The sequence below is a fragment of the Lissotriton vulgaris genome, chromosome 10 (genome assembly GCF_964263255.1).
Source record: "Lissotriton vulgaris chromosome 10, aLisVul1.2, whole genome shotgun sequence".
Lineage (NCBI taxonomy): Eukaryota > Metazoa > Chordata > Amphibia > Caudata > Salamandridae > Lissotriton > Lissotriton vulgaris.
Window position 1 is genome coordinate 366,850,082 of NC_141698.1, and position 24,192 is coordinate 366,874,273.

Here is a 24,192-nt window from a genome sequence, read left to right on the forward strand (position 1 = left end):
CCTTCACCTCACTATGTTATTTCTCTCTACCTCACGTCAGTCACTACTTTAACTCTCTATACTCAATCACTCTCTCTCACTACCCAACATCTCAACTGACCTCACCTACAGTTTCCCAACTCAAAACTTTATTTCCTCTTTCGCTCATTCTACCTTTCTTTCCCTTCATTCACCTCTCTGAATATTATTCACCTTTGTGGCTGCTTGTTTCTCTAACTCTTCTTCTCACTCATCAATTCCTTTGGTTCTCCCTTTCTGCATCTCTCTTTTTCACAGACATGCATTTCTCTGGACCTTTTTCTCTATTTCAACTCACCACCTCCACCTTAGCGATCCCTCTCAACCTCTTTCTTTACAGATCTCATTACCTCACCATCATTTCCTCGTTTTTTATCTCAACTCTCTACCTCTAATTCGTGCATGCCTCTCAACTTCCTCTTTTAGCGTTACACATTTCTCTGTTTACGCTTCACTACCGTCTGCCTTTCTCTCTTCCCCACTACTCTTTGTTTTTTCTCAAGAGTTTCCCTCTAATTCTCATTTTTCTATATTACTATCTTTCTCAACCTAGATCTTCCTCTTTTTCCCCCTTTCCTTCTGGCTACCTCACCTTTCACGTTACTGCTCTCCCTACCACATATATCTTTCTAGATCAACTCTTTCTCATCCCTTCTCCCTCTAATTTACGGCTTTCGCAATAATAAACAGGTTACTTCCCTTCCGTAACACCTTATCTGGTACAGATTCTATCTAGCTGCAGACTCCATACCTTAGAATTGTCCCCAGGCGTCAGACTGAATCTGGAAATCTTTTGTGAGTAGTACCCCTGTGCACCGGTATGTGCCGTCATTGAGCACCGTGTGTCATCGTTGGCGTCAACTGTGTCAGACATGACATTTGCAGTGCCCATGTAGGTGCCTCCCCAGCATGCTGACGTCAGTTTCTTTTCACGACTTTCTATGCCACCAGTGCGGGACCACAAAGAACACTGACCACTGGTGTGGAAAACTATGGCCCTGAAAGGGGAAAGCATTGACCCTAGAAATCTGTTCACAGAGCAGGAAGGATGGTGTGGGTCGGTAAGGAATCTGTAGCTAGATAGTCTCTACCAGATAAGGCATTACCAACGGTAAGTAACTTGTTCATCTGATAGAGACTTTTAGCCTCAGATTTCTTATTTTAGAACAGATACCTAAACAATACTTCCCTGAAGGTGGGTCTGTGAAACAATTTCACACTCAAAGTACTGCAAGACCGAACAGGCAAAGCGCTCATCCCTACGGACCTGATTGCCCAGGCAGTGGTGCTTGGTAAACGTGTGCAGAGACGCACATTGCTGCCTGGCAGATATCCAGGACCAGTACTCTACGTACTAATGCAGTAGTCGCAGCCTTGGAATGGGCACCCAAACCCTCATGGGAGTTGCTTTTTGGCCAATGTGTAATAGATTTTAATGCAGAGCACTATCCATCAGGAGATGATCTGTTTCTGCTTGGCTTTTTCTTTCTTGGCTCCAACATACCCCATGAAGAGTTGATTGTTCAACCAGAACTTCTTTGTGCGGTCAAGGTAGAACGAGATTGCTCTTTTTGGTTCTAGCCGGTGAGGTCTCTCCTCTTCCTTATAGGGATGAGGCGGAGTGTAAAAGGGAGGCAAAGTGATGGACTGGCCTAAGTGGAACGGGGTGACTACCTTCAGCAAGAGGGTGCTAGAGTCTGAAGGACCAGTTTGTCATGGATAAAGAAGATGTAGGGAGGTTGAGAGGACAGTGCCTGTAGCTCCCCGATACTCCTGGCAGATGCAATTTCACCAGAAAGGTGATAGCGAGGAGCCTAAGAGGACAAGAATGAAGCAGCTCAAAGGAATGCACATTAAGAATGTAAGAACCAAGTTAAGGTCCCATTGAGGCATAACAAAGAGATCTGGGGGAAACATGTTGTTGACCTTTAAGGAACCAATTTACAATAGGGGTCTTGAACAGAGAGGGCTAAGCTGGCCTCTGCAGAAAGGCAGAGATGGCAGATAAATAACTCTTCGAAGTGCCCAATGCAGAGCCCTGCTGGACTAGGGTAAGGATTTTTTTTTATGGGAAAGAGGATTAGAAGCGGAGTCAATCTGCTTGGCACACCATGCCACAAGTTTATTCCAAAGTCCAGCGAATACTCTGTAGGTGGAGGAACCTGATAACATTGCACACTTCGGGCAGAAGGCCAAAAGCTGTCTACTATCGCCGCTCAATCTCCACACATGAAGGTTGAACATTGACAGGTTTTAGGGGAGAACCCTTTCCTGCTGCTGCAACAGAAGATACTCCTGAAGGGGGAGCCTGATCAGAGGACCAATGGCCATTCTCGGTATTTAGACAAAATATTGAAACAAAAATATCATGCTACCAAAATCTTCTGTCAAAACATTGTGATATGGAAATATCGTCAGCAAAAATATAGTTTTCAAGAATATTGATTTACCGTAAGTAATATTGATTTTTAATACATCAAAGTCATTAATATTGTTTACAAAAATATAGTTAATATCGTTTTTTAATTATTGTTATGCATTTTAGTATTGTGACTGTGTAATTCCAACATACAGTGCCCTTTGAGGTGCCAGGTTAGAGACACAGAATCCCAGTAGCAACTCTCTCCCCTAAGTTTGCCATACTAGCATCAGTTTGGCAGTATGGGTCAGTAGTAGGAGGTGACAGGAGTGTTTTCAGTGTGCCATAGGATCCTAATAGTGCTCCTTTATGCACTATGTGTTGACAAGAAGATGAACAATTGTTACTTACCTGTAAACAGGTGGTTCTCCAGTATTGGTGTCTTTCATAGATTCACATGCTTGAATATTCCCCGTCGTCGAAGTGGGAGTACCACGGTAAATAAAATAGCAATAATGCTAATATATATATACATATAGTATCATAATAAGTAGTAAAAACAGATAAAATATATACTGAAAAACCTTCACAAAGGTTGCTACATAGGAATGCATTAGAGAGAAAAAACTCATTTGCAACATATCAGTGTCATTATGTTAGTCCAAACTGCAGCCAATCAGGCTCAAGAACCCTCTAGAACCTTCTCCTCAGAAGCTCAAGCCCTCAGATTTTCGTAGCACTAGTAATAATAGCGCATGAGGAGAAGAAGAAGAGCCTCTGAGGGGAGGATGGGTGGGTCGCATGTGAATCTATGAAAGACACCAATACTGGAGAACCACCTGTTTACAGGTAAGTAACAATTGTTCTTCTCCAGTATTAGGGGTGTCTTTCATAGATTCACATGCTTGAATAGAATAGATAGCAGTAACCTCCTAGAGCTGAGATTGCAACATTTCCAAACAATTGAAGAACAACATATAGCTTAAAAGTAAGGCAATCTCAAGAATGGAGGAGGGAACAGAGGCTCACCTTATTTGAAAAGATGACGAAGCACTGCTTGCCCCACTGCGGTATCCGCCTCGTTGACAGCTTCCAAACAATAATGTCTGGTAAAGGTGTGCCTGCTGGACCATGTCGCTGCTCGACAAATCTGGTGTAGAGGCACTCCGGCAAACAACGCGGTGGACGATGCCATCGCTCTTGTAGAATGTGCCTTCACTGGAGTAGGTAAAGGCCTGCCAGCCTGCTGATGGCAAAATGATATGGCTGAAGAGAGCCATCGTGCTACTGTTTGTTTAGTCACTGAATGCCCTTTTCGCAGTAGTCCATATGCTATAAATAGCTGATCGGATTTACGGAAAGGGGCTGTTCTTGAAATGTAGAATTTTAGACAACGTCTTAGGTCTAAAGAATGTAGTCGCTGTTCTGCAGGAGATTTAGGATCCGGGAAAAAAGTCTTTAAGAAGACAGGCTCGTTCAAATGGAAGTCAGTAGGTACTTTTGGTAGAAAAGAAGGATTGGTACGAAGTGACACTCCATCGGGCCTGAACTGTAAATACGGAGGTTTGATGGTAAAAGCGTGCAAGTCACTTACACGACGAGACGATGTCAAAGCCAAAAGCAAAGCAACTTTCCAGGTAAGAAACTTGAGGTGTGATCGATGAATTGGCTGAAATGGAGGTTTCATAAGTTGTGATAATACCACATTGAGGTGCCATGCTGGAGGAGGGCGCCTTAACGGAGGGAACTTCCTGAAAAGTCCTTTAAAGAACTGACGGATGATTCTGGATGAACAGAGAGACGTAGAGCCATCATGGCGGTAGCGCGAAATGGCCGCCAAAAAGACTCTCAATGTGGCATGTGAAAGACCAGACTGAGCAAGACTTAGAAAGAACGGTAAAAGTTGGTCTGGAGTGGAACTGATTGGGTGTACGTTGGATGCTGCGCACCAATGACAGAAACGCTTCCACTTTAACCTGTATGTTTTGATGGTTGATGGAGCTCTAGCAGACGCTAGGATGTCTCTACATTCTTGGGGCATAGTTAAAGAGGCAAATTCAACGTATTCAGGTTCCATGCCGACAATTGAAGCGTCGACGGGTCTGGATGGCAAATTTGTCCGCCGTCCATCGTCAGGAGGTCCGGACGTGGATGTAGACGAATGGGCTTGCATTGTGACATTAGAAGGAGTTCTGAAAACCAAGCCTGCCTGGGCCAACGTGGGGCGATTAGAATCAAGCGGCAGGGTTGCCTGCGCATCTTCCACAACGTTCTTGGCACCAATGGGATCGGTGGAAACGCATAAGCAAACAGGCCGCTCCAATCCATGAGTAGGGCATTGCCGCTGGATTCTGGATGAGGATGCCAACTGGCGAAAGTCTGGCACTTCCGATTCACTGGAGTTGCAAAGAGGTCTATCTTGGGATGACCCCATTGATGGAACACTAGGTCCAGAGTCGGCTGGTGTAACTCCCATTCGTGAGTGGATGACGCAGACCTGCTCAGGGAATCTGCCAGTATGTTTGATGCTCCCGGCAGATGGAATGCTGTCAAAGAAATGTGGTGACGAAGTGCCCATTCCCAAATTCTTTGAGCAAGACGAAACAGAGGCTGGGATTTCGTGCCGCCCTGTTTGTTCATGTAGTGCATGCTGGTGGTGTTGTCTGTTTGAACCAGCACCGATTCTCCGTGCACCACAGGTAAGAAAGCCTTGAGCGCTAGGAAGATTGCCAGCAACTCTAGCCTGTTGATATGCCAGGCTTTCTGAATCGCCGTCCATTTTCCCTTGATGGAAAGGTCCAGGAGATGGGCTCCCCATCCGTCCATGGACGCATCCGTGGTCAATGTCAGATCTGGAGGCTGGGCAAGGAAGGAGACCCCTTCGATCAGATTGGTTCGTTGCTCCCACCAGAGCAGACTGCTCTTCATGCAGGGTGTGACTGTCACCTGATCGTTGAACGACCCTGACACCTGTCGCCATTGTAGGTCCAATTCCTCCTGTATAGGACGGGTACGTAACCTGTAATTCGGGATCAGTGCGATACAAGATGATGCCATCCCCAGAAATGATTTTAACATCCGCACTGAAACTGACTTTTTTGATCTGATGGTGGAGACCAGATGAACTATCTTCTGTCTCCGTTCGGCGGAGATGAACGCTTTTGACACGTCCGTGTCTATGACAGCTCCGAGGAATGTCCTGTTTCGCCGAGGTGTGAAGTGTGACTTCTCCACATTGATGGTCAACCCTAGAGACTTGAACAGGGTTTGGCACAAACGTGTGTCGTGATCCAACTGGATTGAGGATTGGGATTTTAGAAGACAATCGTCCAGGTAAGGAAATATCTGGACTCCCTGAAGACGCAGATAAGCCATGACCGGGGCCAGAACCTTCGTGAACACACGACGAGCTGATCTGAGGCCAAAGGGTAGGACTTTGAACTGATAGTGATTGTGTCCCACTTTGAATCTCAAGTACTGCCGATGTTGAGGGATAATTGGTACATGAAAATAGGCGTCTTGCAGGTCTATTGTCGTTAAAAAATCGCCGCTGCAGAGAAGCCGCAAGACCTCCGACAACGTCAACATGCGGAAGGACTGTCCTTTCAGGAATAGATTGAGTGACCTCAAGTCCATAATGGGACGCCATTCCCCCGTCTTCTTTAGAATGAGGAAAAACTTTGAATAGAAACCTTTCCCTCGCTGAGATACAGGAACCACTTCGACTGCACCCTTTGTTAACAAAAGTAGAACTTGATGTTGTAGTTCTTCTAGATGGGGAGGTGGCGGACCCGAAGGCGGAGAATGAGGAGGAAACTCTGTGAACTCCAAGGCGTGACCCTTGCGCACAATGTCCAACACCCATTGGTCTGATGTTATTTGAGACCACTGAGAGTAAAACTGCGAGATTCGACCTCCAACATCCTGTTGAACTGGCAAGTCATTGTCGTTTGTTGGCGTTGTTGGAACCTCTATAATTGGACTTTCCTCTGTAGGACCTGGAGTGTTGTTGACGAGAAGACTGCTGATTTGAGTACCGTTGGTTTCCCTGATTGTACTGGCGGTACTGTGACTGTCCTCCTCGTGAACAATTGGACGAGGTGCCCCGTCCCCGTGCTCCACGAAAGGGCTGTTTCTTGAATTGTAAGGATCCAAGCGACTTTGCCGTGTCGGTATCCTTCTTTATGGTCTCCAAAGAAGTATCGATTTGAGAACCAAACAAAGATTCGCCATCATACGGCATGTCAATTATTTTTGACTGTACCTCTTGCCTGAATGACGTAGGTTTTAACCATCCTTGGCGTCGGAGCGCCGCAGCACTGGCAAGGATACGGAATGCAGTATTTGCCACGTCCACAGCACAGTCTATTATTTCCTCTGAAGCTCTTTGTCCATCCTGAAGGACCTGGAGCGCTTCCGCTTTGGATGTCTCCGGAAGCTGTGCAAGCAAGACGGAAATGTCTGACCACATTTGTCGGTCAAAACGACCCAAAATAGCGAGAGCATTTGCGGCACGGGCTGAAGTTGACGCCATGGACGAAAATTTCTTTCCAATTGCATCCAATCGTCGACCCTCTCTATCGGGAGGGGAAGTGACAGGCGCTGCAGGATTGCGCGCACGACGTTGTGCTGCCTGAGTCACCACGGAGTCTGGCTTCGGATGAGAGAGCAGACATGCAGGCGAGCCCGTTGGGGCCTTATACTTTTTCTCCAATCTAGGTATTTGGGCAGGCAAGGAGTTAGGAGCCTGCATAATCTTTTGCCCTTCTTTCCAAATAAATTCTATAATTGGTATGGCATGCACTTGCTTATAAGGCTGACTCTTAAAATCATAAAGGAAACAGTCTTCATCTCGCTGGACCCTTGTCAACTTAAAGCGGTCCGCCGCTTTGTCCATTAGTTTATGAAAACTAGCGATGTCCACCGGAGGTGAATCACTTGAAGCGCCCTGTTGTGGCGAGGGCGTCTGAACCCGATAGTCATCGAATTCCGCCATATAAGGATCCTGTTCATCCTCCGTATCCTGATTAACCTCTCCTTCCTCTCTCTCTGGCTCTGAGTCATCGTCCATATGTGATTTTGGATTAGAGGAGAGAGGTGCATGCAAATGTTCTGAAGGAGCAGACTGCCTAGGAGGTGTTTGCTGAGGCTGAAATGAAACTAGTACGTCAGAGGATCCATGTACCGGAGTACCCTGGGGGGTAGGCGGAAATCGTCTATTGTAATCGTCCAACATATGTTGGAGGTTGGAAAATAGCGTCATTGGAATAGACGTCATGGGAACCTGTGTGCATTGGTCTTCGTGCTGGTCTACCGGTTCATCTTCATCTTCTTCAGAAGTAGTGTCCTGGCATTTAATTATTAAATCCGATGGACTCTGGGCGTCACCATAAACAGTTTCATCCGGAACTGATTCCGTCTCATGGTCTGACACAAACAACTGAGATGGTGGCTGTAGAGCAGGTGATTGTAGGTGGAAAGTGGAATCTTCCACAATGCTGACTGAAGACTTCATTGCCGAAACTGAAGTGTCCAAGGGCACTAAAGGCATGTTGGCGAAGGATAGAGAACTTGAAGCTGCTGTTAATGCAGATCCCTGCGTAGACGATGAAGACTTGGAAACAGTCGCCGTAGACGGCGATGCTGTAGGCGTCTCCGTAGACCTAGAAGGCTTCGACACTATCGTCGCTGATGTGCTCGTCGACGAGCTGGTTGACGTGGTTCTCGACGTCGACGGTGTATTCGACGTCGACTGGGTCGTCGACGGTGTTTTCGACGTCGACTGGGTTGTAGACGGCATCTTCGACGTCGACGGTGCCTTCGTCGACGGTGCCTTCGTCGACGGTGTCTTCGTCGACGGTGTCTTCGTCGACGGAATCTTCGTCGTCGACGGAATCCTCGTCGTCGACGGGAGCTTTGTCGTCGACGGGAGCTTAGCCGCCGACGAGATCTTCGACGTCGACGGAATCGAAGACGATGGCTTCTTCGTCGACGGTGGCTTTTTCGTCGACGATATGATAGGGATCGTCGACGGGACTGGAGAGATAGAGGCTTTCGTAGACGTGAAAGCCGTCGACGAGAATCTCGCCGACGACGACGACGTCGTCGTCGTGACTGTAGTCGTAGACGAAGCCACAGTAGCCAATCTCGTCGTCGGAATGGTCGTCGACGAGCCCGTCGACGACCGCGCTGTCATAAGTGTAACCACACTTATAGAGGCTGGAAAAGACGCCTGAGAGCCAGGTCTCGTGGGCGTAGTCACAGCAGGCACAGTGCAGTAGATGGCACTGCAGCCACAGTCAAAGCCAGCTTTCTTTTCTTCAGAAAAGGAGATGGTAACTCCTGAACACTGCCACGCCTTGAAGCCACAGAAGAAGGAGCTGACTGAAGGCTTTCTGCGTCAGAAATAACTGTGTCTTTATCTTGAAGGCGCTTAAGCCATAAAAGAAGACGATCCTCCCTGTCCTTGAGGGTTTTAGGATTGAAAGTTCTACAGAACCTACAGTCAACCACCTTGTGTTCAGGATACAGGCAGTAAATACACTTTTCGTGAGGGTCCTTCTCAAATAAACGCAATTTCCCACAGGAAGAACAAGGTCTAAATAAAGACTTCTTACTTGACATCTTGTGAAAACTGAGAGAAGAGTAGATATGAAGAAAAAACTGAGCAGAGCTCAGGGAGACTCCCTTCACACGACGTGCGGTAGAAAATCTGAGGGCTTGAGCTTCTGAGGAGAAGGTTCTAGAGGGTGCTTGAGCCTGATTGGCTGCAGTTTGGACTAACATAATGACACTGATATGTTGCAAATGAGTTTTTTCTCTCTAATGCATTCCTATGTAGCAACCTTTGTGAAGGTTTTTCAGTATATATTTTATATGTTTTTACTACTTATTATGATACTATATGTATATATATATTAGCATTTTTGCTATTTTATTTACCGTGGGACTCCCACTTCGACGACGGGGAATATTCAAGCATGTGAATCTATGAAAGACACCCCTAATACTGGAGAATGAGCCTTATACTAAAATATGGGCTGTTACTGTAATGGCTCTACAGTAGCCTGGCGTACACCTAGGCTGTTAGCTCAGAGATTCAGTGGCCAAATAAAGAAAGATACACAAAGAGAGAAAGGGAAGGAGAGAGAGAGAGATATATTGTGTGAGTATGTGTGCACAGGTGTGTAAGTAAAAGATGTTTAGTCGAATAGTGGTCTAGCGTCATGAAATCACTGGCTTTGGAGGAAGGACTTCTCTGTACCTGTGCAATGGCGGCACACTGTCCTGGGTTTTCAGGCTCCCTCTTGTGGAAACCACATTAAAGCTGTCCGTGCAGTCACACTGTACATGCAGGTAGGACTTCGGATGTCGATTCTCCACAACCACAATAAGTCCGGCCCATCCATGGGTCAGGTAATAGCAAGTCATCCCTTCCCGACCCTGAAAAGAAAAATGGTGAAATGTCACACCCCAACAGGTAGAACTTTTTATACTCATCATTCACGGCAGTCTTGCCTAAAAAGCCTGGATGGCTAAGCAGATTGGCAGAATAATCCCTGGGATGAGACTCCACTTATCCTACAGTTGTGTTTTTTATTATTCATTTTAATTATTTAGTTTGACCAGGATCCATCAAGTATCATAAAAGAATTGAGCCGCTACAGACACCTCAGGTGTGTAACTATGTATAGCAAGGAGAATTAGTGGCAAGTGGTATGCTACAGATATCACATGGTGTAGAAAATGAGGCAGCTGAATTGGCATGCTGGAACACAGACAAGAAACAGAGAGGATCCCCAAATGAACCATAGACAATTACCAAAATGTTTCAACAAACGTATTTCTATTTTCTTTCGTCAGAGGCATCCATAATGTTATGAAAACACTTCGTCCTAGACGGTCATCCTCCTACAACTTCAAGGTCTAACAGCCTATTTTCACCTTGAAGGTGACACAGTTTTCAATATTAGTACATATAATGTATAAGAATAGGACAAGAGGAAAAAAGCCTATGGATCCAGTTTTGCGTTGAAGGTACGCCTCCATGAAGAACTCCACACCACTGGAGTCAAGCTAGCCGGGCTGATGAGAGGTGTTACCTCGAAACCGGTCCGGTCCTCGGATGCTTGATTCCGTTCTGGGAAGGACATGGCTTTTGTAGTTCGGACTGGACTGTTCCCATGGGGCACAGGGTCAGAGCTGATTTGCATATCGCCATTGTCTAACCCAGGGTGGTGTGGAGTGCAAAAAAACGATGGATTTGGGCCCAGATCTTTGGACTGGGATGAGTGTGTGACATTGATCCACATTCGGTCCATCACCTGTTGTGTTTGCATATTCCGCCCTAAGTGCGCTGGGGGTGCTCAGACGTGGGTCCCAGGCACTCCACACCACTGGAGTCAAGCTAGCCGGGCTGATGAGAGGTGTTACCTCGAAACCGGTCCGGTCCTCGGATGCTTGATTCCGTTCTGGGAAGGACATGGCTTTTGTAGTTCGGACTGGACTGTTCCCATGGGGCACAGGGTCAGAGCTGATTTGCATATCGCCATTGTCTAACCCAGGGTGGTGTGGAGTGCAAAAAAACGATGGATTTGGGCCCAGATCTTTGTACTTGGATGAGTGTGTGACATTGATCCACATTCGGTCCATCACCTGTTGTGTTTGCATATTCCGCCCTAAGTGCGCTGGGGATGCCCAGACGTGGGTCCCAGGCACTCCACACCACTGGAGTCAAGCTAGCCGGGCTGATGAGAGGTGTTACCTCGAAACCGGTCCGGTCCTCGGATGCTTGATTCCGTTCTGGGAAGGACATGGCTTTTGTAGTTCGGACTGGACTGTTCCCATGCGGCACAGGGTCAGAGCTGATTTGCATATCGCCATTGTCTAACCCAGGGTGGTGTGGAGTGCAAAAAAACGATGGATTTGGGCCCAGATCTTTGGACTGGGATGAGTGTGTGACATTGATCCACATTCGGTCCATCACCTGTTGTGTTTGCATATTCCGCCCTAAGTGTGCTGGGGGTGCCCAGACGTGGGTCCCAGGCACTCCACACTACTGGAGTCAAGCTAGCCGGGCTGATGAGAGGTGTTACCTCGAAACCGGTCCGGTCCTCGGATGCTTGATTCCGTTCTGGGAAGGACATGGCTTTTGTAGTTCGGACTGGATTGTTCCCATGGGGCACAGGGTCAGAGCTGATTTGCATATCGCCATTGTGTAACCCAGGGTGGTGTGGAGTGCAAAAAAACGATGGATTTGGGCCCAGATCTTTGGACTGGGATGAGTGTGTGACATTGATCCACATTCGGTCCATCACCTGTTGTGTTTGCATATTCCGCCCTAAGTGCGCTGGGGATGCCCAGACGTGGGTCCCAGGCACTCCACACCACTGGAGTCAAGCTAGCCGGGCTGATGAGGTGTTACCTCGAAACCGGTCCGGTCCTCGGATGCTTGATTCCGTTCTGGGAAGGACATGGCTTTTGTAGTTCGGACTGGACTGTTCCCATGGGGCACAGGGTCAGAGCTGATTTGCATATCGCCATTGTCTAACCCAGGGTGGTGTGGAGTGCACAAAAACGATGGATTTGGGCCCAGATCTTTGGACTGGGATGAGTGTGTGACATTGATCCACATTCGGTCCATCACCTGTTGTGTTTGCATATTCCGCCCTAAGTGCGCTGGGGATGCCCAGACGTGGGTCCCAGGGAGTCCACACCACTGGAGTCAAGCTAGCCGGGCTGATGAGAGGTGTTACCTCGAAACCGGTCCGGTCCTCGGATGCTTGATTCCGTTCTGGGAAGGACATGGCTTTTGTAGTTCGGACTGGACTGTTCCCATGGGGCACAGGGTCAGAGCTGATTTGCATATCGCCATTGTCTAACCCAGGGTGGTGTGGAATGCAAAAAAACGATGGATTTGGGCCCAGATCTTTGGACTGGGATGAGTGTGTGACATTGATCCACATTCGGTCCATCACCTGTTGTGTTTCCATGAAGAGGAGGCCTCAGAGTAATCAGAGCATTTAGATGATGAGGAGACTCCTCACAGGGCAAGACATTGTATACATACACAAAATGGGTGGAATTTCAGACTGTGAACAATGACTCTGGAGAGCCAATAGCGAGAGAGCGGACAAGTCCGTAAGATGATGGTTTCTAAAGTAGGTTAAGACCCACTGTCAGATTTCCAGTATCCACATACAGTACATTTACATACAAGGAATCTAAACAGAATTATTTTACATAGAAGGGGGGTAGATAGCTAATCTGTTGAGGATCTGACCCTCCTAAATCTACATGTGAAAGGCATCCCTGGAACAGGAGGAGGTAAGTAAAGTCATCATTCATTGATGAGGATCTGTTTAAAACTGTCTTTCGAGGCACCTATCATTACATTCTTTCACGTACCTATATGGGGAAAACACAATTTTCTTATTTGCGCCTGAAAAGTGGCCTCATCTTTGTAAGCATTTTTGAGTTGTTGCTCATTTAACTCATCCTCCATGTTCAGCAGCAAAGATGTGAATGGTTCAGCCAGAAACTAAAATAGCAATTAGTCTTCTGAGGATATGTGAAATTCAGTGGAGCAAGACAGAGGATGCAGCCGTTGACCAGTAAAGGAAACCATGATTTAGACGTGGTGTCTCCGAGTAGTTAGTGTGCTACCAGTAGCTCTCCCGATACCTGCCAGCAACTTTCCTGTGTGCAGCCCAGACGAATAATATGGAAGCTTTTGCTAGGTTCTTATATGTATACCAAAATTAAAAAGAATGGATTCAAGATGAAATGTGTTTTCAGATCCCTTCAGCTGATGTGTGGTGAAAAATGGTTGAATTTTCAAAATGTATTTAAAGCTACTAATTGAGTGTGAGAGGTTTATTACTCATGTTTTTTGTCTTGGTGCCACGGAGATTGCAGCTGTGGCTTCTATGTTTTACCCGTCTAATATTTCAAGACAAATTGTCAAAGCCTTTTTTACCTTATTGCTGGGAGCCCTACCTAATGCACTGATGTGTTCACTACTGACAATCTAGGATAGGATGACCACTATTACATCACTAATATTCATAGCTCAGGATAATAGTAATTGAACACAAGTAGTTCTTGTTACAGAAGAGGTTGGAGACCCCTGCCTTGGACCTTCAAAGGTTAAACTACTTGAAAGATCTTTTTAAAGACAGGTATGTCCTCAAACTCCAATAAACAGCAAGCATTACACTACCAGTGCACTACATCTGGCCAAGAAATGGAAGATCATGTAATGCCATTGTAATTTCTAAGATATCCAGCGCTATCCGTCATCCTATCAGATCTAGGGGTCGAAGGCTCAATAGCCTTTTACTAATCCCCTCAGTCATCGATTCCTAAACATAAAATACTTGCACAACATCTGTAGTGCTAAATATGAAAAGTAATTTAAGCCTACACTACTTCCCTACGCTATTTAGGCAAAAAGGCTCACCATCTCCAAGCTACTGCAGTCATTCATTACTAATAGGTGAAGGTCCAGAGATCCAGGTCTCCTTTAAAACAGAAATATAGCCCCCAGAGTTGTATACATGCCACAGACATCTAGGGTGAGCTGCCCAGGAGATGGAATCCAGCACGGACAACTAAGGTTCTGATCCTTCAAACATCATTAAAGTGTACACTTTTAAATAGGGTAATATCGTGCCTAGGCACAATAAAACTGTGGTATTAAGTGCCATAGAAAAACAAAATGATTGCTATCATTCTCAGTCTGTCAGCATAACCAGATAACTTCATTTGTAGGGTGCCCAAGATGACAGGGCACAGGGAGGCTTATTTTATAGCACCGGACACACTTATGCCCTCACCTCATGCCGTTCGCCTTTGTCCTCAGTCAGCAGAATTATGGCATCGGCTAGTGTTGTAGGCTGCGCCTCAACCTGCTCCACCATCACCTGCCGGGAGCTGTAGATGCACAAAATGTAACCAGAATAGTCCATCGAGGTGCGTCCGCCACCACTAGTGGGACTGGAAACTGTGAATAGGATTAGAAACAAACCAAAAAATAATAATAATCTTCCTAATCTGATTAAAAACAACCTTTATATTTCAGTCTCTTTGGTGAGCATAAAGGGCGCCTCTAGTTAAATATTTAATTTATATGCTGAAATGAAACAAAATCCCCACTGATAAGTGATCAATAATCCATTAAATATTAAATGTAGCCTAAGCAGTCACACGAACTGCTACAGCATCCATTCCATAGCATGTCACAGAATTAACTTTTTTTCAGGGATGAATGAAACCTTTTGCTGTATTAAAAGAAACATGTGTTTGACATACAAAGACGGTTCCCATTCTCTGCAACATTAACATATACAGCTCAATCCTAACGTGCTGAGCATATAAGGGTTTGCAGCCATTATCCCGCATTTTTTATCCCGCGGACTTTCAGGCCGCATACCATTTACCGGCAAGGTCATTGACCTCGCATACCATCATGCCACATTTTTTCAAAACGCATGTGCATTTATCACACATGCCTTTACAACGAATTACGTTGTAAAGGTATGTATGGTAAATGCATTTGTGTTTTGAAAACAACGATGACGAGAGAGGTAAGGAGGTTTGGGTTAATTTTTTAGGGGGTGGGGTCGTGCTGGGGTAGTTATTGTGTAGTGTAGTGTTGTGTTGTGTTAGTGTAGTGTAGAGTTGTGGTGGTTGTTTAGTGTAGGGTCGTGCTGGGGAAGTGTTATAGGGGTTAGGGTAGTGTTGTAGTGTTTGTGTAGTGTAGGGTCATGCTGGGGGTAGTGTTTTAGGGTTTAGGGTAGTGTTGTAGTGTTTGTGTTGTGTAGTTTAGGGTCATGCAGGGGTAGTGTTTTAGGGTTTAGGGAAGTGTTGTAGTGTTTCTGTAGTGTAGGGTCATGTTGGGGTTAGTGGTTTAGGGTTTAGGGTAGTGTTGTAGTGTTTGTGTAGTGTAGGATTATGCTGGGGTAGTGTTTTAGGGTTTAGGGTAGTGTTTGTGTAGTGTAGGGTCATGCTGGGGGTAGTGTTTTAGGGTTTTGGGTAGTGTTGTGGTGTAGGGTCATGCTGGGGGAAGTGTTATAGCGTTAAGGGTAGTGTTGTAGTGTAGGGTCATGCAGGTGTAGTGTTTTAGGGTTTAGGGTAGTGTTGTAGTGTTTATGTAGTGTAGGGTCATGCTGGGGTGTAGTGCTTTAGGGTTTAGGGTAGTGTTGTAGTGTGTGTAGTGTAGGGTCGTGCTGGGGGTACTGTTTAGGGTTTAGGGTAGTGTTGTAGTTTTTGTGTAGTGTAGGGTCATGTAAGGGTAGTGTTTTAGAGTTTAGGGTAGTGTTGTAGTGTTTGTGTAGGGCCATGCTGGGGTGTAGTATTTTAGGGTTTAGGGTAGTGTTGTAGTGTTTGTGTAGTGTAGGGTCATGCTGGGTGTAGTGGTTTAGGGTAGTATTGTAGTGTTTGTGTAGGGTCATGCTGGGGGTAGTGTATTAAGGTAGTGTTGTAGTGTATGTGTAGGGAAGTAAAGTGCTTTATGGTAGTGTTGGGGGGTCGTGCTGGGTAGTGTAAATGTTGGAAAAGGACTGTGTGTCAAGGGTGGGTGGTGCAGGGGTAGTACATTACAGTGTAGTGTAGGGTTTGGTAGGGTACTCTTACTTACCTTAACTACTTTAACAACGAGTGTACCTTTAATGTGCATGCCTTTTCGTTATAAAGGCATGCGTGTTAAAGGCTTATTCGTTTAAAAAGTATTTGTTCTCTTTATTTGCGGCCTAATAGTACTTGCGGGATCAAATTTGCGGTATGATGGTATGCGGGATGTTTGTCTGCGGTCTGACATCATATATTTGCATATAAGTATTCAAGCAGAGGAAACCCTAACACAACGCTTCAAGACACCCATCAATTCTACGCTGCTACTTCTACTCTCTTCAACACACCCATCAACACCTCACAATCAATGTCACTCCATCTTGACCTTCACAATCAGTCCTAACCAACTTAGACCCTTCTAAAAATGATAGAACATGGCTTTGGCCTTGTATTCTGAGCGAGAGGTGTATCATCTTTGCTGTTCCCTTAATTATGTCGCTCACTGATTCCCAACAATGCATCTCACCAAACCCTTTAAAAAGCCATCAAACATATTCCTAATTGAATTAGTGTTAGTTACCCTGAGAAGTGGAGGGGGTACATGGCATAGACGTATGCCAGTGGTTGAAGGCACAAGATACAACAGCGTACTCGCCCGGTTCCAGCATGACGTCACAGCCGACAAACTTTTTGACAGCTCGCTTGCTGTGTGCCACTAGTCGGCCAAGGGCCAGCTTATTCCCACTGCTGAAGGAGGCACGGAACACCATGATACAGAGGTCCAGCAGGTGGCTGTCTACAGTGTCCGAACGCCTGCAAGGTGAAGGAGACAAAACATGTTTGAAAAAAGAATACAGTGGAGAACACCATAAAAGAGCATTATTTATTTAAATGCACTCAATACATAGGGTCTAGGCCAAACTTTATGGAGTTGGCTGTGCAATGTAGCAATTGTGCCGTAAAATAAATCATAGGAGGAGATTTGAGAGTCATAATCTATTTAATAGAATTAGCTCGAATAACTTCCGTCGCTGTTGAGGAATGCATTTTTGAGCTTGCCTCCAATACAGCGGCACAGTAGAAGCCTTTCCGTTCCACTCCAAATGAATCTGCCAGGTGAGGCGCATAAATCATGGAAGTTACTCCTTGCAATCCCTATCCTCACTCCAAAAGGTATTTTGGGGTGGGAATTGTGTCCAGAAGGGATCTCACTGAGAGAGATCCTCACAGGCAGAGAAAGATCCTCATTGTGATAGTTCTTGGGAAAAAAATAAATCGATTCTCCAACTAAATATTATGGCTTACTTTCAGACCAATAGTCTTGTTTCAGACGAGACAGAGGCACAAAGTCAACCATCATATCTATCTGAAATGATCTAAATCCTACAATGGACAAAAACAGAGTAGATGCATGATTTCATCTGGGTTTATCAGTTGCATTTGACACTGTCCACCACCACATGCCACTGCAAAGACCTCACAATATCAGAATCTGCGAAAATGCTTTAAAATGGATAGCTTCTTATCTCACAGAAAGACAAAGCGTAGTCTACCTACCCCCTTTCACATCACCGCCTCACACACAACACTGTGGCGTTACTCAGGAGTCTATAATATCCCCTCTATACAACCTCACCTGTTACAACTATACAGATGTCACCCTAATAATTTTAAAAACAGAAAGCGTGAAGACATCGACAAATCAAAACACAATGGTTGCCTTTGTGCCATAAATACATGGATTATGAATAACCATCCAACGCTCAACTGTACAAAGACAGACATTATGATATGAGGACAATGGCAAAACTACCAGCCTACCGCCATTTGGCCCAAGGAACTTGAAGTCTTCCCGACAACATCAAGAGAAGTTAGAAATCTAGGAGTAACCATAGATACAGACATATCCTTGGAAACGCATGCTAACAATGTCACAAAGAGAGCGTTCTACACAATGAAAACACTGTCACATATTTCCATAACTTACTTTCCAGCATAAACTGCAAGTCATCCTCATGCTTGTTATCTTCAAGCTTGACTATGCCAACAGACAATACCTTGGAACACCAGCATCCATTATACGCAAAACACAAATCATCCAAAATGCTGCAGCAAGGTTTCCTCTCCACCTTTACTCAAGAGAATACTTGACTCCAGTCCTGCAATTGTCCCCTGGATACCTATAGCGAGAAGGGCAATGTTCAAGGCACTCTGTATTGTCCACAGCATTTCCCAAGGAAAGGGATTGCTATACCTAGAAGGTAATTTCAAGCAATGCAAAATCAAGAAGAACACTGTACTCCAGTTTTGCACCACTTATCATACCATCTTACCATAAGAAATCCATAGGAGGCAATGCCTTCTCAGTACAAGCACCGGAATTCACTACCACCAGTTTTAAAAGCACCCAGGACCATATACCCGTCCAAACAAAATTGCAATCTTGGCTATATCCTATATACCTGCATCACCAGCTTCCTGGCGACACAGCCCAGAAAACATTCAAACCCTAAAGCATAGCCCTCAGCTTACAACCCGAGAATTAACAGCAACTCAACCAGCAAACTCCTTTCATTATGCATGGAAGCAAAAGAAAAGGCTGACCTCCGGTTCGACGTGGAATAATATAGTTATGTATTAAATATCCATGAGCTATGGCCCACAATAATACTAACACCATAATATGCAGCTGAGAGCAAACCTATTTAGCTTATACCTATTAAATTCACATAGAATATATCTGCAATGAAGGTTGTCCATCACCAACATTGTACAGCCAAACATCACCAAAAGAACAGGCATGGAGTAACTAAGGAGCTCTGTCAAACATTACTGGACAATTTTGGAGGGCCTTAATATAATCCATTCACTTCAGGTACCAACTATTTACACAAGCTGGCTGCTTTTCATAATCTCACACAGACATTCAGAGATGGGATAATAATAAAAATACCCATTCCACCACATCGCTCTGCTGCTCTCCTCCCATACCCCCCCCAAACCATGTCAGCTCAGCATCACAACTGTACACAAAATCTCAGATTGGACAACCCAGTGCAGTAACCAGGTAAGCACACAGTATCATATGAAATACCATAATGGGACCTGCAGTGCTGATTCAATGTTCAATGAATAAGACAAAGAAAAGTGAAATAAATCACACGGGCAAATGATTTAAAAACAATGTTTTTTTTTGTTTTTGAACCATTGACAAACATGGCAACTAGATAATTTGTTAGTATAAAAAAGGTTCAATGTTACCAGCATGCTGTGTACCATAACACTGTGCACTTGTCTCTTACACTTCATGTTCCATCACACTGCTATGTGCTGAATCCCTCACCGCAATAACCGCACCTCATGGTCATGGTCATCACACAACATGGAACACCTGCCACACAGGATCAAAACCAAAACATCATCCTTCCAACCACACACCCTACATGGAGTAGGCAAGTGCTTGAGCACACCACAAAGGGGTAGTAAGTGGTATATAAATGCTGAAATACAATACAACAGTGCAGAGCACACAGGGGCATGTCATGGGGGTTAGGGGCATCAATGGGAAGGAGCTGCAAGGTATAAGCGTCAGGGTCTCAATAAGGGCCCTACTGCACAGACTGGAATTATCCATGGTCCCACTGACGTAAATATCAACCTGGCAGTGTCCGAAGGGCTGGTCTGACAGTGTGAGGAACAGTCTGTGGGCGTGTTTCATGGTCTGGTGGGCCGGTTCTTACTGTTGCAAAACAGCTGTACAGCATGCCTTTACATGTTCAAAACTGGACTGATTTGCATATGTGTGCCACCTTTTTTAGCTATACATTTCATTTTTTGTCCCAGTCCGACCCTGGGGGCTGCCCTGTGTCACGGGAGGTGGAACAGGACCCGTAAAGGCAGTAAGCTGACATTTTTTATAAGAGTGCAGAATGGTAAAAAAAATGTCATACAAGTGCACGATTTGGCAATAAAATCCTTACGAGAACAGCGCATGCAGCAACAGGAATGTGACCCATGGCAACTGGTAGGCCTGATGTGACATCTAATGGAGGGCCCACTGACTTCAAGAAAGACTAGAAACGATGGAGCATCAGCTAACACACTCCCTCACATTAATGGGGGTATGAATGATACAATCTGAAACATTAGCTCTTTGTGGTAGACTGGGGACCCTTCAGCAGATGAAAGTATGGAGCAGAAATGGAAAGCAATATTTGGAATGAAAGCCTATTTTGAGGACGGACTATTTCGGAGTGCCCGCGGTCTAACCATGAGAGGTAAATTCAAGCAATAGGAGTGACAACACCTTTTGAAAATTAAATACTGGCACTCTTGGGAACAAACAACAGGAGTGACGTGGGGAGCGAGCAGTTGCACACAAAATTTTACAAGCGAGAATGAGAAGCTGTTGGGAGTGCAGATGCCGAGTGTGGGACTCTGCTGAGTGGTGGCAGTGTGCTGCTGGGCTTCAGTATGTACCCTATGTCAAAACAGAAGGCTCCAACAAGACCGGTGCCGTTGAAAGATAAACCAAGGATGCACACTAGGACACTCGCAAGACATCCTAAAAAACCTGCTTGCCAACTAGCAGAAAGGGTTTGACTAAAAACTGCAGGAGCCATGGTGACCTTTAGACCAGAACTAGGCATAAACTTTACTAACATCAGGGTAGATTTGCAGTCCACTAAATCTTAAGGTGGAAAGTGTTGAAAGGCAGTTGGAAATTAATTCAACAATGACAAAACTCATGGACAAGTTAATTGCACATTTAGAGACCAAAACAAAATTGTGCATGGAGAAGTGCAAGGATTTGGAAACAGACCACTGCGCCTCTACTGGCCTGGTCGCCCCCACGCTCCTCCTATCTCCCGCTCCCGCTCCTGTGCCTACCTGCTGCCTGTGCCCGCCGCCTGTGCCTGCCGCTGACGCCGCCTGCTCCCTCCTCCCACCTCCGGCGCACCAGCCACCGCAGGGCCGCCCGACAAGCCCGCAATAGATTTTCCCGCCGCTGCCAGCCCGCGGCCCCGCCCCCCCGCCAGCCGTTTGGCTAACTCGCTCCCGCCTCCCCGCAGAACGTCCCTACCTGCTCCCTTCTTAAGGGGATCCAGACCCCAACCAGGGAGCGACCACTGCGCCTCTACTGGCCTGGTCGCCCCCACGCTCCTCCTATCTCCCGCTCCCGCTCCTGTGCCTACCTGCTGCCTGTGCCCGCCGCCTGTGCCTGCCGCCGACGCCGCCGCCTGCTCCCTCCTCCCTCCTCCCTCTTTCGGCGCCCCAGCCACCGCAGGGCCACCCGACAAGCCCGCAATAGATTTTCCCGCCGCTGCCAGCCCGCGGCCCCGCCCCCCCGCCAGCCGATTGGCTAACTTGCTCCCGCCTCCCCGCAGAACCTCCCTACCGGCTCCCTTCTTATGACGCCCCCAGAGCGACCGTGCAGCGGACCCGCGCAGCGGGAGCACCGAAGGAGCGCCGAAGGTGCGCCAAAGGTAAGCCCGTCTGCGCCCGTCCGTGCCTGGACCGTGCCCAGTGCCAGGACCCCTGGCCCCCGCAGACACCAGCCCTCCCGCCGGACCTACGCCGCCACCGACCTCTACGCACTCAACAACGGCAGACTCCCGGGCTGCTACCGAGCCACCTCGAGACGCACCCACGGACCCTTCTGCTGCAACGCCTGCAAGTTCACCTGCATCCGGACCTGCACCACTTCAGCAGGGCCCAAGACCTCAACGAGCATCAGCAGCAGCCACCTGAAGTGCATCCTGCTCAACACCCGCTCAGTCCACAGACACGCCGTCAAGCTCTGGAACCTGCTTGACACAACATCACCGGACGTCGCCTTCCTCACGGAAACCTGGATGAACGCCTCCTCAGCGCCCGCCATTGCCATCGCCATCCCGGACGGCTGCAAGATCATCCGGAGGGACCGCATCAATCAGACAGGAGGAGGCATCGCCATCATCCACAGGAACTCCATAGGCATCACGACCAACACCGACGACACCCTCGCACCCGCCGAGCACCTGCACTTCTAGATCCACATCAACCCCAGGACCACCCTCAGAGGCACCCTCATCTACAGACCCCCAGGACCATGCACACAATTCAGCGAGGACATCGCCGACTTCGTCAGCCCGCATGCCCTCCCCTCCGCTGACTACATCCTCCTCCGGGACCTCAACTTCCACCTGGAGAACAACAACGACCGCAACACCACCACCCTGCTGGACAACCTCGGACTCAAGCAACTGGTGACCACCCCTACCCACTACGCCGGACACACTCTCGACCCCGTCTTCTCCTCCAGCAAGGACATCACCTTCAGCCACGCCACCGGACTCCACTGGACGGACCACAGCTGCATCCACTTCAGCTTCAAAAGGACCACGATCCACCACCACCAGCAACAGGTTGCACGCAGAAGCTGGAACAAGATCACAGCCGACCAGCTCGCAACCTCCCTGAGCAAGAACCCACCCACCAGCGCAACGAACCCCAGCCAAGCGGCCACCAACCTCACGAAGTGGATCAGCGACTGCGCAGACGACCTTGCCCCTCTGAGGACCCCGCCTAGCAGACCCGGCAGCAAGAAAGCCCCATGGTTCACCCACGAACTCAAGAACTCGAAGAAGAACTGCAGAGCCCTTGAGAAAGCCTGGCGCAGAGACCCAACACCGGACAACATGACTGCCCTCAAGCTCGCCACCCGAATACACCACCAACTGATCCACACCACCAAGAAAACTGCATTCAAGGAACGACTGGACAACAACGCCCACAACAGCAAGAACTCTTCAACATCGTTAAAGAGCTCTCCAACCCCAACGCCGGAAACAACGACATCACCCCTTCGCAAGACCTCTGCAACTCCCTCGCCTCCTACTTCCCCAACAAGATCGCAGACATACACAACAGCTTCAGCACTCAACCGACGCACGCCATGACCGAACCACCGCCCCCCACCACCACCCTACGCGCCTCGACCCCGATCAGCACCGAAGACACCATCCGCACTATGAACTCCATCCACTCCGGATCTCCGACCGACCCTTGCCCTCACCACGTCTTCAACAAGGCCGACGCGGTCATCGCACCCCACCTGCGGGACATCATCAACACCTCCTTCAACACCCCCAACCTCCCGGAGAGCTGGAAGCACACCGAACTCAGCGCCCTACTAAAGAAGCCATCAGCCGACCCCTCCGACCTCAAGAACTACCGACCCATCTTGCTGCTCCCATTCCCCGCAAAAGTCATCGAGAAGACTGTCAACAAGCAGTTGGCCGCCTTCCTCGAGACAAACGGATCTCTCGACCTCTCGCAGTCTGGCTTCAGGGCCAACCACAGCACCGAGACCGCCCTGATCGCAGCCACCGATGACATCCGAGCTCTGCTCGACAACGGAGAAACAGCGGCCCTCATCCTCTTAGACCTCTCCGCGGCCTTCGACACCGTCTGCCACCGTACCCTAGTACAGCACCTCAGCAACGTCGGAATCCAGGAGAAGGCACTGGAATGGACCATCTCCTTCCTCGCCGGAAGGACACAGAGTCCGCCTCCCCCCGTTCAGATCAGAAGCCACCGAAGTCATCTGCGGCGTTCCTCAAGGCTCCTCGCTCAGCCCAACCCTCTTCAACGTCTACATGAGTCCCCTCGCAGCCATCGCACGACAGCACAACCTCAACATCATCTCCTACGCCGACGACACCCAGCTGATCCTCTCCCTCACCAACGACCCCGCCACCGTCAGAGCCAACCTACACGAAGGGATGAAGGAAGTAGCCGAATGGATGAACAGCCGCCTGAACCTGAACTCGGACCAGACGGAAGTCCTCATCCTCGGATCCTCACCCTCTGCCTGGGACGACTCCTGGTGGCCACCCGCCCTAGGCAGCACACCCAAACCAACAGACCACGCACGCAACCTGGGCTTCATCCTGGACTCCTCCCTCTCCATGACCAGACAAGTCAACGCCGTCTCCTCGTCGTGCTTCAACATCCTACGCATGATACACAAGATCTTCCGGTGGATCCCCACCGAGACCAGGAAGACTGTCACCCAGGCCCTCGTCACCAGCCGACTGGACTACGGCAACTCCCTCTACGCCGGAATCACCGCACAACTCCAGAAGAGACTCCAGCGGATCCAGAACGCCTCAGCAAGACTCATCCTGGACATCCCCCGTCACAGCCACATCTCCGGACAACTGCGAGACCTGCACTGGCTCCCGGTCAACAAGAGAATC

The 24,192-nt window shown here is 47.8% G+C and overlaps 1 protein-coding gene across 3 annotated transcripts in view; it reads right to left on the reverse strand.

The window, feature by feature from the left end:
• CAPN15 (calpain 15) overlaps positions 1 to 24,192 on the reverse strand; it is a 374,161-nt gene that overhangs the window by 15,645 nt on the left and 334,324 nt on the right. For all 3 annotated transcript variants that reach the window (XM_086941170.1, XM_086941172.1, XM_086941171.1), the window contains 3 exons: positions 16,530 to 16,762; positions 14,215 to 14,381; positions 9,642 to 9,820 (listed from right to left, as the gene is read on the reverse strand). In XM_086941170.1, the coding sequence (XP_086797296.1) occupies positions 9,642 to 9,820; positions 14,215 to 14,381; positions 16,530 to 16,762 (579 nt within the window). The remainder of the gene's footprint in view (positions 1 to 9,641; positions 9,821 to 14,214; positions 14,382 to 16,529; positions 16,763 to 24,192) is intronic.